We start from the raw sequence: 16,925 nt of genomic DNA on the forward strand, positions 1-16,925 counted from the left end.
CCTATAGTTTTATTTTAAAGAGCATAGAATATTAGACTACTTCTGTCTACTGGCCTGGATTTACTGTGTAGCCGAGGAGCCAAAGAATGCCAGCTTTTAACTAAATTTTACAGGCAGGTGTCACTTTATGACAGATTCCCTTTAAATCATGGATTTCCAACTCGTGGCCCAAGAGTATTAGGCATGTGATCTGGCAAATGTCTTGAGGGGTGCTGTGCAAGTTTAGCAGTCGAGGCACCTCACGGCACAGGTAAGCCAGGCCCATTGATGTCTGGAGGGATGCCATATTTGCAATAGCAGTTGTAGTGGCAGGCAAGCAGGCAGGCACCAACAACAAGCCAGGCACAGGCATGTCTGGAGGGTTCCCAGGGCAGCCCTGTTTGAAATAGCACCTACAGCAGTGAACACAGGGGCTCTTGGCAAGTGAGTGCCACATTGCTGAATCTAGACCAATTTCCGCCCCACCTCCGTACACAGCACACACTGTTGAAATCCAATCCCCTTATGGTTTTAAATTCAAATTTAATTAAATTTACATCAAATGTCTCGCTAGATTTATCTTGCCGTCTTTTACAGTAAACTGCCTGACTTTTTCTGCTCATCAGCCATCATTGTTGTTTATCCAAAACCGTGTCAAATATCACACTAGTTTTAGGTTGCCCTCTTTTACTTTTATAACTTAAAAAAAAGAAAAATTAGGTTTTATTACTCAGATATGTACATTATCTATATCCATGATTGTTCACTTGTGATCTGTCCAACTTTTTCTGCACATCAGCTACCCTTATTGTTAAGTGTATTTTATGTGTGTTCCAAGACAATTCCTCTTGTCTAAGGAAAACAAATACTCCATACAGTACACTGTGAGGATTTTGGACATCTTTCTTTCCCTTACCTGCTCATTCTCTGTGGGTATTGAGGCAATCCATACCACTTCACTTGCCCACAATACAGTTCTTTTAAATAACGGCCACATTCTTTACCTTAGCTTGCCTTCCTTAGAGTTGGTTAACTTCTATAATGTTCCATAGCTTGCAATTCTACAATAAGGCAAATAACTTCAACACAATAGCTTAAATCATGAAAAAAAATTTATTTTCGTTACATATATTTATATATAATGTTAAAAGATTTCCATCAATAGTGTTTTATTGAGCAGTTGCTGTGATGACATTTCTAATGTGAAACGCAATGCAGGGAGCTTCACCTATTTCACAAAGATATGGTTAGTGTTCTGCATTTTCAATAACGATTCTTAAACTATTTACAAAAACAAAACCCATTTTCCCTGTTGTGATACAGGAACCAATTACATTTCTACATTTACATTCTTTGTATAAAATGATGATGCACTTCAGGCACCTCTTGCATGAAATATATGTATATTTATGTACAAAATAAAATATCTCACAAGTAACATTAATTGACCTTTTAGGCAATAGCAAACTCTGAAGACACAAAACTAATAGAAAAAAAAAACACAAGAAAAAGATGCTTAAAAAAACCCAAAAATCACTGAAAACGTTTGGTCTCATTTAGCAGCCCTGAAGCCACTCTTCCGCCACTGCACAGTGATCCTTAAAGACATTTTAGAACAAAGTTCATATTAAAAATAATCTGCAGCAGATTAGGAGATCCATGCTTTTGATAAAGACACATGGCTATGCAGCAGCACAGGTTAAAAAAATAAAATCCCTTTATGTACCAAAAGAACAATGACCAGCAAGAAAAAAAAAAGAAAAAAAGGAGGACACAGATCTGACCACTGGAATGAGCAAAATGGAAAAAAAGAATCTGATTTTAACCAAAGATAAGCTCCATGTTCTTGCTCTTTGTATACCGTGGAATGATTCAAACTGAAATACACTCCTTGAAGGAATATAACTGCCCCTTAGATGAAAGCAGCATCTTTGATAATGTTGATTTTACTGCTCTATAGGTCTAAATCTTGGATATGTATGGACTGCTATTAGAACATAAAAAAATCAATCCCAGTCTACAAGGTCCATTCAGGTTGATTGCTCCCTATAAATATTACTGCCTTTTTAGTATATTATTGGAGTGTCTTTAGTCTTGTATAAATTTAGTGTTATTAAAGAGTTTACAAGAATACATAAATACTTACATTTAAACGACGGACATGATGCCATATACATTGACAGACCTTGTGCCTCAAAACACAGAAAGTGAAGGTGATGACTATAGGCAGATTCTCTCCTATATGTTAACACTTAGTATAGAAAATTAAAAAGGCAAAAACTGATTAGATGCTATAGGCAACAACTGGACACTCCTTTCTACAGCTTGCATACAAGTGCCTTAATGTCCGTCCTTAAAGTTTTTCCATTTAGATCTTTGTATTTCCACCACTGACACATTGTATGCATCCTCCTCTGAACATCTTGACAGAATTATGGCATTGGAGGGTGAATTTGAAGACTGTAGCTAGACACTACTCAAAATATTTACATATATAAAAAGGGCATATGCTTTGTTCAACAGGCATTAAAATATTGCACGGGTTTCTCCTTTGTTTTAAAGAATTTCAAATATTTGCATTACCAGTGTGGTAAACTGCAAAACACATTGTTTTCCTATGATAGATGTTCATCAAATTGATTTATGCATTGATGGAGAACTAAAACATTGCAAGAAATAGCATTTTGTTAATACTGTTAGCACAAAAGTGTCTAGTGAATGTTCTTGTCTAGTGTATGGCAATGGTGACAGTTTGGCAAAGTATGAAGGCAAGTAGAAGTTCTTTACATGCTGGGTCAGTCAGGTTTGTAAGTTGTCCAGGACATACTGTAACAAGATTGATGAGTGTCCATTTCCATCAATTCAATGAAGAGTCACAGTGATGATCAGACCGTCGTGGAGTACGATTCTGTTCTTTTAGCCACTGGTTTTTGGACCACTACATCGGACTCTGCAAGGATGCCTAGCACTTCAGTGTCGCTGTCGCTGCTATCCAAGTCGGAAGGAACCAACATCATCTTTGCATGCTTTTTGGCCAAGCTGTAAGGACCATCCCCTTGTCTGAGTGAGCCAGTGGCGAAGTCTTCATCAGACGAATGGAATGACACGTCATCTCCAATCATGTGATTGACGATATGGATGCCATCAAAAGTGGGTGGGTCTGATAAGCCCTTCTGACTTTTTATACAAAGAATCTGTTAAACAATAAATAAATAAAATTAATCACTAAAAATACATTTTACTTAAAGTGACATTCAGCTTCGAAGATCTAATGACTGTATACTCATGCTTAATGGAATGATTATTGGCTACACTTCACTGTTACGGTTACACCACAGCAGCAGGACACTGACTGGATTTTTAGCCAGCATGGCTGTATGTTTCAAAAGGAAACAATCTGCATTTAAAAATGGCATCTATCAGTGAGAATCTGTTTTTGAGTGAGCAAGCTGAGGTTGTATATGGTATCATTCCTTTATTACTACATAGGCCACAGACCTGACAAGGTATCTGCCTACAAGGTGTTCTGACATTAATAGTTAAGGGCAGCACAGTGGCTAAATGGTTAGCACTTCCGCCTGGCAGTACTCGGGTCGTTGGTTCGAATCCCAGCCATGGCACCACCTGCCTGGAGTTTGCATGTTCTCCCTGTGCCTGCGTGGGTTTCCTGCGGGTACTCCAGTTTCCTCCCACACTCCAAAGACATGCTGGTAGGTTAATTGGTTCCTGTCTAAATTGGCCCCTGTCTAAATTGGCCCTAGTATGTGTATGTATGTGAGTTAGGGACCTTAGATTGTATGCCCCTTGAGGGTTAGGGACTGATGTGAATGTACAATATACAGTGAGAAACAGAAGTATTTGAACACCCTGCGATTTTGCACATTCTTCCACTTAGAAATCATGGAGGGGTCTGAAATTCACAATGTAGGTGCATTCCCACTCTGAGAGACAGAAATAAAAAATTTAGGAAATCACATTGTATGATTTTTAAAGAATTTGTCTTGCACTGCTGAACATAAGTATTTGAACACCTAAGAAACATCAAGAATTCTGGCTCTCAAAGACCTGTTACTGTGCCTTTAAAAAGTCCACCTCTACTCCACTCAATCTAACTTAGTAGCATCTGTCTGAGCTCTTTAAAGGCACCTGTCCACCCCACAGTCAGTCAGATGCCAACTACTACCGCGGGCAAGACCAAAGAGCTGTCAAAAGACACCAGAGACAAAATTGTGGACCTCCACAAGGCTGGAAAGGGCTACGGGACAATTGCCAAGCAGCTTAGTGAAAATACATCAACTGTTGGAGCAATTGTTAGAAAATGGAAGAGGCTAAAGACGACTGTCAGTCTCCCTCGGACTTGGGCTCCATGCAAGATCTCACCTTGTGGGGTATCACTGATGAGAAAGGTGAGGAATCAGCCCAGAATTACAAGGGAGGAGCTGGTCAATGACATGAAGAGGGACCACAGTTTCAAAGGTCACTGTCCGTAGAACACTACGCCGTCATGGTTTCAAATCATGCATTGCATGGAAGGTTCCCCTGCTCAAGTCATCACATGTCCAGGCCGTCTGAAGTTTGCTAATGACCATCTGGATGATCCAGAGGAGGCATGAGAGAAAGTCATGTGGTCAGATGAGACCAAAGTAGAACTTTTTTTTTCTAAACTTCACTTGTCGTGTTTGGAGGAAAAAGGATGAGTTGCATCCCAATAACACCATCACTACTGTGAAGCATGGAGGTGGTAACATCATGCTTTGGGGGTGCTTTTCTGCAAAGGGGACAGGATGACTGCACTATATTAAGGAGAGGATGAATGGGGCCATTTATTGTGATATTTTGAGCAACAACCTCCTTCCCTCAGAGCATTGAAGATGGGTCGTGGCTGGGTCTTCCAACATGACAACGACCCGAAGCACACAGCCAGCATAACCAAGGAGTGGCTCCGTAAGAAGCATATCAAGGTTCTGGTCTGGAGTGGCCTAGCCAGTCTCCAGACCTAAATCCAATAGAACATCTTTGGAGGGAGCTGAAACTCCATGTTGCTCAGCAACAGCCCCGAAACCTGATAGATCTAGAGGAGATCTGTGTGGAGGAGTGGACCAAAATCCCTGTTGCAGTGTGCAAACCTGGTCAAGAACTACAGGAAACATTTGACCTCTAATTGCAAACAAAGGCTTCTGTACCAAATGTTAACACTGATTTTCTCAGGTGTTCAAATAATTATGTTCAGCAGTGCAAGACAAAAATTATTTAAAAATCATACAATGAGAGACAGAATTAAAAAAAAATTTCAGGAAATCATCACAGAGTGGGAATGCACCTACAATGTGAATTTCAGAACCCTCCATGATTTCTAAGTGGGAGAACTTGCAAAGTCGCAGGGTGTTCAAATACTGTTGTTCCTCGCTGTGTGTGTATATATATATATATATATATATATATATATATATATATGTGTGTGTGTGTGTAAAGCGCTGCGTACATGGACGTCGCTATATAAGTACCTGAAATAAATAGTTGCATGCTCTTTTCTGCATTAGAGACTCATTAAGTAGTGAAGCATAAATATGAAAGCCTAGGAGCTTGCCCCTACCTGGACCTGATCGCATGGTCCATGTATTCACCAGTGGGTGGAAACAGACTTGTGCCTGTTTACACAAGCCAACTTCCAATCTGTTTGGGTCCCCTAGAAAAACATAGAAGGTGATCTGATCCCATCCAGCTATCCATTTACATCTGACTGCCATTTAATCTACCTAGACAGTCTATTTACACCCGACCATTCATAAATGCAGAGCAGGCTGTGTCCATGTCTGCTCTGCATAAACTGAAATGAGTGGAATTGGGCCTGTCATCTGCCCGCTCTACTCAGCAGGGGATCAGTAGACAGATCCACTACTGAGCAAAGCGGATTCTGCCCGGTGTGAAATGGGCAAGTCAGGTGATAAACAGGGGTCATCATGCTACAGTGCAATTATTGTCTAGTTAGATCTATAAATCCTTAATGATGACTAAGGAGTATACCAACACTCCCACTGTAAAAAAAAAAAAAAAAAAAAAAAAAAAAAAAAAAAGAAGAAGAAGGTTGCCACCTATGCAATAAGTCCATCCATGAAATTTCCTTGCTACTAAATAATCCACGATCAACTGTTAGTAATATTATAATAAACAAAGCAACTGCGAACAACAGCCATGAAGTGGTAGGCAACATCATGGCAAAGCACACAGCAGTTGACAACTGTCTGCAGGGTCAATAGCTAAAGAACTTCGTGTGGCCTTCATATTAGCACAACAATGCGTAGAGAGCTTTATCGAATGGGTTTCCATGGCCGAGCAGCTGCATCCAAGTCTTACATCATCAAGTGTCGGATGCAGTGGTGGTCAAACATTCCCATAGACACACTCCTAAACCTTGTGGACAGCCTTCCCAGAAGAGTTGAAGCTGTTATAGCTGCAAAGGGTGGGCCAACTCAATATTGAACCCTACGGACTAAGACTGGGATGCCATTAAAGTTCTTGTGCGTGTAAAGGCAGGTGTCCCAATACTTTTGGCAATATAGTGTGTATACACACACACACACACACACACACACACACACACACGCACACACACACAGATGCAGTGAGCCATAGTGCCCAATCAGACTTTATATTCTACTCATCTGACTTTAGAGTAAATTTTGATTGGTAACTACAGACTATCATTTTTTTTGTGCCAATTCTTAAGTGCTGTAAAGCCAAATTGTAAATAGGTTCTCATCTGCACCTCCATTCTAAAGACATAGCAGCAGTAGGGATTCTTGTGGGCTACCTGTTCAGGCACAGCTACAGATCGGCTAGATCTGCCCAATCATCACAGCTCAACAGGGCAGAGAGTATGGAGCTGCAGACAGGTAGGTATTACAGATTAGTTTTGTGGGCAGGAAAGGGTTAGTGAAGACTTTATGGTCCACTTTAATCTTCCATCATAACTGCCCAGAGCAGACAAAAGCTGACATTTTCTTTTTTGGCTGCACAATTAGCAAGCACCAACTGTTTTCATCCCCGAGATGCACCAAGAGGTCCATACCCAGCAGTTGCTATTACTGTGTCACTCAGCTTCAGGGCAAGACCAGACTATTTTCTGCAGGGTTTCTAACAAAACACACTATAGAATTGTTAAATGGCATTCTTTCTGGTCCTGTCAGAGAGCACAGTGGAAGATTACTACAAGCCGATTATAAGTCGAAGGTTTGAGTTATGCAGAGTTGACATGCTGCCTGTAATGTGTTTTCCACAAAAAATACACACCATGTTATAAAGTACATAACATAGCAATAACTGGCTAAAAGGTTGAAGAAGATCATTCTTTTTCTCCCTTTCAGACTCTGTGTGACCATCAGAAAAAGTTGATTTCTCTTTTGAAATACACCTGCCATTGTCCAAAAACAGTGGAGTAAGATGTCATTAACCAATGCAAAATGGAGCACATGGACATGCACACTGCAAACGTCAGCAAATTTGCATGCACTGTGTGGGTTTATCAGCAGAGGTCAGAAAACTAAATGTGGTTCCTATTTACTGAAGCCCCCACTAATGACAAGCACACAGAACATTTGGTGAGGTTCCCATCAACAAAGGCACACATCACAGGTAGATGTCTGGTGTGGAGAGATGCGGGAAGCTATGCAATGACATGGTGTAGGATGACGTGTACTGTGGAAACACATGCTCTGTAATGACCGACTACTGAATTTATGAACAAGCCAGGAAGAGGCAGAGACAAGTCATTTACTCCAAAGCAATATACTGTCCCTTACCTGAAGCTGACTGTTCCACTGAGCCAGGCTTGTGTGAAAAAGAGGGCAATTTAAAGTCTAATGTACAGCTTGACATATCAATTAAACCAGCGCATAAACAATTCATATCATAACATGGAGTACATTATTCAAACAGATGCTGACAAAATAAAAAGCTGGTTATGCATATACATTTTCATGGTTAGTTCAACAAAGACTGCATTATATTTTGGCATCCTAAACAACGGGCCTGCTTTGGGAAAACTGGTTCAACAGACCAAATCAAATGTTACCATGGGTGCCTTGAAGGACATCAATCAGTTATTTTTAAGGATCTTAAAAACACAAGAATAAAAAATGTAATACATTGCAGCTTACCAGTCCTTTGATGTGCTGGCTGCATTTGTTTTCATTTTCAGGCTAATATTTTCAGTAAGTACAGGCTAAGAAAATTTTCAGCAGTAGTGTTTGATTGTGTCACATTGTCACCCGTGAAATTAACTAAAATCACAAAAAAATCTTATCTTTCTTCCAAGATATCTTTTGTAAAGCACACAGTCCCCCAACCCCCATGAAATGGGGATGAATAGAGAAATATCAGTTTTTAGTCCATATCAGGAGTGTCGATTGTTTGACAACCACAACTCGCTTCAGAAATACAGTGGTAGAGTGAGCCAAGGCACCCTGGGACAGGAAGTGTGTTAGTGACAGAAGTACCAAGTGAAAAAAAACTAAAAACAAAACTAATGCAACCATCACATCTAGAGACTGGTAAACAGCAACAGATAACATTTTATTTAGGCTGATGCACTTTAATTTACACTCACCTTGATGGCTGCAATCTACCTAATGAGAGACACAGCCAAAATGTTTTTCCAGTCTTGAGAGCCTGTACTTTCAACTCCCTCCTTAACAAAATGAGACAAAAACTTGTGCTACATTATTGGTCTATGTAGCTCCTTGAAAGCCTCTTCATTGTGCAATATTTGTACTGCATTTGAGCATTATGTGCACTGCTCTTAGATAAATCACTCCCCCCCCCCCCGAAGACTTGTCCTCGATGCTTTTAAAGTACTTGCCATATTTTTTGTTCCCTAATTTATACTGTCAGACTATGCACCGTAAAATTTGACCGTGTGCAACTTTTTTTTTTTTTTAAATAAAACTACTTAAAAAAAAAAAAGGCTTTGGCTACAAAATTTCAAGTTCAGCTGATAAAAGTGGAAGATTGTGATTAGAGGATGGTGTCCTTTATACTACACTCCTCTATTGCCACTGAGCTGCTAAAGGACATTCTATGACAGATACTACCAGCCAACACTTAATGGATATACAGCAACAGGGCTGGTTAAAAAACATTGCCAAATCATTACCATTCCCTCTTTGATAAGCTGCTACTAAGGACTAATCATTGATGGGCAGTCTTACACTAAAACCCAGTATTAATCAACATTCTAACACTGAAAAAGTAGATATAGTTGAATTTCCAATTTTTAAGTCTCAGATCACTTTTAGAGCTCATGCACATAGCCCTACTTAAAGTGGTAATAAAGCCAAAAAAAACCCATTATATTGCAGATTACCAATTGTTAGATGTGATGGCTGTAGTTTTCAGTTTTATGCTCTCTTTTATTTTCATCAGGTGATCTGGCCAGTTTTTCAAAAGAACAAGCTCTCTTGCAAGTTGTATCAGTTACAGGGATAAGACAAACCATTTAACACAGATAGGGGTGGTTACAATAATCAGTTTTGTGTAAAACCTTTATCGCAAAAGAAAAAAAAAAAAAGTTAGCTCTATCTGAATATAAAGCGTTAGTGGAGGCTGGCTTCAATTTGTTAGTGTATCTACATCTGCTAGTCCATCTAACACTCCCTTCCCCTCAGACTGACAATGCTGCTGTCCAAAGGTGCCCCCTGTGCGCCTTCATCCAGAGGGGGGGGTGCTCTAATACAGAAGCTGTGTTATTGGCCAGATCACCAGGTGAAAAGGAAAAAAAAAAAAACTAAACTAATGCAGCCACCACATCTAATGACTGGTAAACTGCAATATATTACATTTTTGGTTTTGAGTTTAATACTGCTTTAAGCTCTGGATATGTATACAAAATTTTGCTGGCAGGAGGATCCTAAGGAAAAATTTCTAATAAGTAGGGGCTCCTGTTTAACCATGCGTTTAGATGTGGAAACATACAGATCCTTAAAATAATTCTTCTGCACACGTGTTTGCATGTACTTCGGTGTGTATGCACATTACTAACCAGGAACACACTAATCCTTAAGCAGCACAATTTTACCAGTTTAAGCCCATAAAACAAAACACAGCTGCATTTAGACCCATAATAAATATACATGGTCTACGGATCTGAATGCATGTTATATTTATGTGCATGAGCCCTGAAAAACATGCAATGCACAATGCAAAAGAAGCTGAAAGCAATTTATTTTTGTCTCAGTACAGCCTTCTGATTGTGGTGTGTGCAAAACTCGGCTGTCTAAAAACAAACACTAGGCCAAGAACACTATCTAATCATATCACAGGTTCCTCTGACTGACCACAACCACTTACAAATCAGACTCCGCCAACACACAGCAGTCTGACATGAGCAGAGGGAGGAGAAGTTAAACAAATCAGCTATTAAGAAAACGATTAGGAAAGAAGCAATGTGAAAATCTGTCTGTCTTTCTTTATGAATAATTTAAATGTCCTCTCTTTACCGTTCATTTGTATAAACTTGAGATGGAGACCGGCAACATTTATTGGCTTAGTTGTGGCACACATACAACTTCGTATTAGCCAAGGATGCGTGTTAGGATGGTATCAGCATGTGCACAACAAAGCTGGCCAAGCTGCGCAGAGGAACATGGCTGGATGACATCTTACCATCCAGCATCTTCATGGAGACATCAATAGCCATACATACAGGGGTTAGACAAAAAAAATGGAAACACTACATGATTTGCAGGTGTGAAAGTGAGAACGTTTCACGTTGAAAGCGGAAGTGATGTAACATTCTTTTGCTTCTGCTGTGTGATGAGACACCTAGCTAACAGGTGGGAAGCCTCACTTTCATTATTCACGGCGTGTGTTGCTAGCAATACGGAGTCATGTCAGAGTTTACCAACTTTCAAAGAAGAAAACTGTTGGTGCCTGCTTAGCTGGTGCCTCTGTGACTGAACTTGCCAATTTATTTGCCGTGTCACGAGGTACAGTATAAAAGGTTATGACGGCATATAGAGTTTCTGGGAAAATGTCATCTGATAATCATAAGTGCGGCCGACATGGTCAACTGACCGAAAGAGGCACAATGACATTACACAGGATTGTGACCTGGAAAAGGAAAACAACTGCTGCAAAAGTGACTGCATAGCTCAATTTCAGTCCCGTGACTGTGCAATGTCCTTTTGTCTTTCGGTCAGTTGACCATATTGATGCTCATCAGACAACATTTTCCCAGAAAACACAGATGCCATTATAACCTTTGACACTGTACTTTGCAACATGGCAAATAAATTGGCAACTTCAGTCACAGAGGCACCAGCTAAGCGGGCACCAACAATCTGCCCTCTTTGAAGCTCAGTAAGCTCTAACATGACTCCGTATTACTGGCAGCACACGCATCGAATGATGAAAGAAGCTTCCCACCTGCTAGCTAGGTGTCTCATCACACAGAGGAAAAAAACACGTTACATCACTTCCATTTTTAAAACGAAACATCGGCACTTTCACACCTGCAGCCCTCGAAATTTCCACTTGCCCGCCTGCATTTGGTGAGTGGAAATAAGGTGGGAGCGAGGAGCACTGGGACTAGGGGTGTGTGTGAGGGGCAGTGACAAGCAGCGATCTCCTGTATAACTTTCAATGAAGCAGCTGAAAGCAAGGAGATTTGGCTTCCAGCTGCTTCATTGACAGTCATACAGGAGATCACTGCTGGTCACCGCTGCACAGATCATACTTGATCGTTCCTTTTCTTTCCTGGTCACCCCTTCCCCCGCTGTGTGCTCCGCAGTGCCCAGCCTCTCCCCCAACCACTGCACCAATAGGAGACTGTGTACTGAGAAGCACACAGCGGGGGTGGGGTCACCGGTGTAGGTATGATCTATGCAGCGGTGACCAGCAGCGATCTCCTGTATGGCTTTCAATGAAGCAGCTGGAATCCGATTCTCCTCTCCCTTCCATGGCTTTCAGCTGCTTCATTGGAGGAGAAGGAGAGAGTAGCTGAATCTGCTCTGTCTCGCCCTCTGCCTGCCCACACTCCAGTCTGTACAGCTTCAGAAGAGGTGTGGGCGGGAAAATGAACACAGAGCAGCCGACAGCTCTGATGCTTCTGAATGATCATGCAAGTCAGATCTCCCTTCCTTCCTCCCCTCCCTCCCTTTTCACCCACCCACCTTTCCATCCCTTCCTTCCACCCCTCTCTTCCCTCCAATCCTTCCTTCCACCACTTTTCCTTCCACCCTCCCTTCCACCCACCCCTCCCTTCCCTCCGATCCTTCCTGCCATCCACCCCTTCCCTGCCTTTCTTCCCTCACTTTCACCCTTCCCTCCCTGACTTCCTTCCACCCCTCCTTCCACCACTCCCTTCCTTTCCCTTCATTCTGCATAAAACATTTAACAGTGCCATTTCATGAGATAATTTATGAGGGTGTGTTCAGGGGCGGGGAAGGTTAGGGGTTGGGTGGGGCAACTGATGGTGAGTAAGTCCTGGCTAGTAGCTCGGGACATGAAATTTTAAGCCCTGATAGGGTTTCCATTTTTTTGTCTCACGCCTGTATATAGATTTTTCTCTTTCAGTCCAGGGGATGAACAAAAAAAAGCCTAATAGATTCCTTCATCCATGCCAATCTCCCCATCTGCCTGACTGGATGTAGGTATTGTTTGCCTGACAATTTTACTCCTGGCTCCTTCAAACGTCGATTGAAAAATGGACTTCTATCAAGCTGGCTGGTGTCAATGAGGTCATCCATGGATCAAATTTTGGCCAATTCAGCAGAAACTGTACAAAATCAAAGTAATCCATGGTAAACCTAAGCAAGCTTAGAGAATAGTGGCTGGTGTAGAGCAGAATTCCCACTAACTTGTTGAAAATTGTGTATGGTAATAAGTATAAAAAAAACCTTGATCACTTAAAGTATTAAAAAAAGGTCTTCCTTCTGGATAGAGTAGTGACAGGCTAAAATGCCTCCATTTTTTGTTTTGTCAAAACCCAACAGGAAATGAGAGGAGATTCTTCCAAAAGCAGTTATCACCAGAACCATGGTCTTCATTGGTCCTGTATTTCTGTTCAGGTGACAACTTCAGAGTATGGATATTCTTCTCATTTTCAGTTCTGTGACATTCATTATAAAGGACAAATAGAAGGTGGAATCTTCCTAGTAGGAACAATAACAGCCTGACAGAGGTTATATTACTTTCTATAATGCAATAAAGCCATTGTGACAGGCAACTGATTAACATAAGACCTCACCAGTTTGCAACCTTTGTTCTCCTCTCAATACAGATCTTCCACAAAGTTTATTACTGTTCCTCAATATAAAGGGAATGAGCTGTCTAATGTACAGCAATGGGAAGAAAATTGTGCTGGATATCAGCTACAGTAATTGCAATCTATTTGTTGGAAGGTAGTGAATGCACAGTTCATTCCAGCGTTTTTCAACCTCTAACATGGAGGAACCCTTGAAATAACTTAATTACCACTCACTGTACATTAGCATGATAGTCAATGGGAGGAATGTTCCTAAAATTTGTGGTGAGTGGGAAGAATCCCTCCTTACAGATAGCTAAAAAGGTCATTGATGCCAGTGGACCTTATCCAGGAGGCAGACATTGCACAAGGAACCCATAGCAACCTCTGGAGGAGCCTTGATTGAGAAAGGATGTTTATTATGCTTGTTGGTACTGACAAATACAGTAGAATATTAGTTATGAAAGGATATTCATTTTTTATTTTAGGGAACACTAAAATATCTGGGGTAGGAAACTAAATTTTTAGTGTCCTACTAGATATTTTTATTCAGAAGAGGAAGAAGGGTTTGTAGCCATCCAGAAAATATATTCCAAAATCCTGGTCAAGCATGCCAAAGCAGTTTTGTGGTCTCCCAGGATACATATGGGCTGTACTAGTCTCTTGTAATCTCTTGTACCACTCCGGTAATCTAGGTAGAGCAGGCAGGTCTTGCAACATCTAACAGGAAACAATGGCAGATGCAAAGCAACCACTGAGAACTTTGAAAACAGGACGAGACGCTTGCTGATAAATCATTGGAGTTCAATGGTTTGCAGGGTACAGGAAAGCGAGATGGAGGAAAGAGATTTATTAGGTCTCAGTTTTACATATTAAAGAAAACACAAATGTGTTTGTGGGTGTAGCAAGGAGATTGCCTTTAATATAGATTAAATCATATTACAGTGGATTTTGTATCAATATCAACCTGCTGCTATGTATTTTGTTTGACTTTCATATTTCAATGTAAGAAATATATGCAGCCTTACTCTAGGACTCACATCTATTTGACGACATTGGCCATTTTATATTCTTATGTGTGTTTTTGACATGCAGTAGAGATAGGCCAAACATGTAGTCAGAGAACACAAACTGATCCAAGTACACAACTGCCTGCAGTATGTAGCCAAACTAAATCTTTTCATGTAATGAAAATCCATCTTTAAGTTTTGCTGCATTCTTTTGGATGATTTCATATAGAATAACCTTTCTTCATAAATTAATTATTCTGTAAATTACCAATAGCCCTATACACAGCGTTTTAAGAGTAACTGTGTGTATTATAGGAGTTTCTGGGATTCAAAAAATGTATGAACAGTATAAATTAGATACTGTACTGCTTAAATTTTGCAGATTCCACTACCTTTCTTTCTTATCCTATTCCAGCAATCAGAATTAAAGTGATATTAAAAGCAATTAAAAAAAAAAAAAAAAAAAAGTTGGAAACTTGTTATACCTGCTCTGTGCAATGGTTTTGCACAGAGCAGCCCCAATCCTCCTCTTCTCGGGCCCCCTGCTGGTGCTCCGGGCCCCTCCTTCCTGCCCCTAGCAAGCAGCTTGTTCATGTTCATACACACACACAGAGCTGTGGCTTGGCCCCGCCCCCTCTCTCCTCTGTGCTACTGCTGTGATTGACAGTAGTGAGAGCCAATGGCTCAAGCTGCGGTCACAGCCAATGAGAAGGGAGAGTCCCCGGAAGGCTGATGCTCTTGTGAAAAATCACAGCAACGGATCTAAGGCAAGTAATAGGGGGGCTTCTGCACACAGGTTTTTACTTTCATGCATAGAATGCATGAAAAAGAAAAAAAAAAAAAAGAAAATAAACCATTGAGCCTTTACAACCACTTTCTTTTTTTGGCTCACTATAAAGTAGGTATAGAAAAGAATCACACCCCTAGAAAATATTCACATTTTGTTGCGTTGGAGCCTGAAATTAAGACAGTTTTTGTTTTATCCTGCTGTATTTACTCAGAGCAACTTATAACATTCAAGTGAAAGCTATAACACCAACATGTCAGGGGGAAGAAAAAAAAAAAAAAAAAAAAAAAAAAAAAAAAAAAATCGGAGTAGGAAAACAGATCACCCCCTCCTAAAAATGAGATAATCACCTTCTCAATAGCACACAGGGCCATTTGACTTTCGACTGTGATGATCAACTGTGGTCATTTTGATTAGCTCAGCATGAAAAGAGCTTCCTGGAGCATTTTAGTCCCTGGTAGTGCAACTGAAGCAAACAATCAGCTATGGGTGGCAAGGCATTGTTAAAAGCTCTTCGGGATAAAGTTGTAGACAGGCACAAGTTAAGAGATGGATACGAAAAAATGTCAAAAGCTTTATCAATGCCTAGAAGCACAGTGAAGTCTATTATTAAGAAGTTTAAATTATCGGGTATAACACAGACCCTCCTTGGATCAGGATATAGCTCCAAACTGGTAGAAAGAGCCAGGAGTAACTGGTCAGAGAGGCTACCAAGAAGTCTACAGCAACTCTGAAGCAGGTGCAGGAATATGTGACAAAGAGTGGTCATTGTGTGCATGCGACAACAATATCACAAATTCTCCACAAATGTGGCTTGTATGGGAGGGGTGAAAAAAAGCCACTCTTCAAGAAAGGCCACATGAAGTCACGACTGAGTCTTGCCAAAAACACATCTTGAAGATTCTGAAACTACATGGAAAAAGGTGTTATGGTCAGATGAGACTAAAATTAAATTATTTATTTGGCCTCAACACTAAACTACATGTCTGGCAAAAATCCAATCCAGCTCACCATCCAAATAACACCATCCCCACAGTAAAGCATGAAGGCCGTAATATCCTGGCATGGGGTGTTTCTCGGCAGCAGGGACTGCAACACTTGTCAGGATAGAAGGAAAAATGGATGGGGCAAAATACCATCAGATTATTGAGGAAAATCTGCTGCCCTCTGCCAGAAAGTTGGCAATAAGAAAAAGGTTTACCTTCCAATATGACAATGACACAAAGCAAAAATGACCTCACAGTGGTTGAAGGAGAAAAAAAGAGAATGTCCTTGCATGGCCTTGACAGAGCCCAGACTTCAACCCCATTGAAAATCTGTAGAATGACTTGACTGCATAAATGGTCACCATCAAATTTAACTGAACTTGAGCAGTTCTGCAAAGAGCGGGCAAATATTGCAAAGTCTAGATGTACAAAGTTAATAGAGACATCCCAACAGACTAAAGGCTGCAATTAAAGCAAAAGTTAGTTGAACAAAATACTGACACAAGGGGGTAATTTTTTTTCCAACTCAGTGATTTTGTTTTTGAATTAAAATAAATAAATTTCTTACACGTTTGTATTATACCTTTCGCTTGGCTGTTATAAGTTGCTCTGAGTAAATACAGCAGGATAAAACAAAAACTGTGTCTTCATTTCAGGCTACAAACAACAAAACGTGATTTTAAAAAGGGGGGTCATTCTTTTCTATACCCACTGTATATACGGGTTTCTAATTCCAGTACATCCAATTGACCTAATTCAATGAATGCTGAAGACATTCCTACAGCTGTATTCTACCCATCAACCTGGACATATAGTTTAGCGTGGCCATACACTTACACTGGCAGGCTGGACTCAGGAGACATCAAGTGAACACAGACAGACCACATCTATAACTACATCCCAAAACGAATTCACACACAAAC

General features: G+C 40.5%; 1 protein-coding gene across 4 annotated transcripts in view; it reads right to left on the reverse strand.

The window, feature by feature from the left end:
- Window positions 1-1,073: 1,073 nt before the first annotated feature.
- EVI5 (ecotropic viral integration site 5) overlaps window positions 1,074-16,925 on the reverse strand; it is a 263,815-nt gene continuing 247,963 nt past the window's right edge. For 3 of the 4 annotated variants that reach the window (XM_089668945.1, XM_089668944.1, XM_089668943.1), the window contains one exon: window positions 1,074-3,173. In XM_089668945.1, coding sequence (XP_089525071.1) covers window positions 2,865-3,173 — 309 coding nt within the window. In that variant the 3' untranslated portion in view covers window positions 1,074-2,864. Of the gene's footprint in view, window positions 3,174-7,778; window positions 7,807-16,925 lie in introns of all 4 variants that reach the window. The other variant, XM_089668946.1, reaches the window with a different exon arrangement.

Source organism: Staurois parvus, unplaced genomic scaffold (genome assembly GCF_062004578.1).
Source record: "Staurois parvus isolate SC_StPar_1 unplaced genomic scaffold, SC_StPar_1.0 ptg000066l, whole genome shotgun sequence".
Taxonomy (NCBI): Eukaryota; Metazoa; Chordata; class Amphibia; order Anura; family Ranidae; genus Staurois; species Staurois parvus.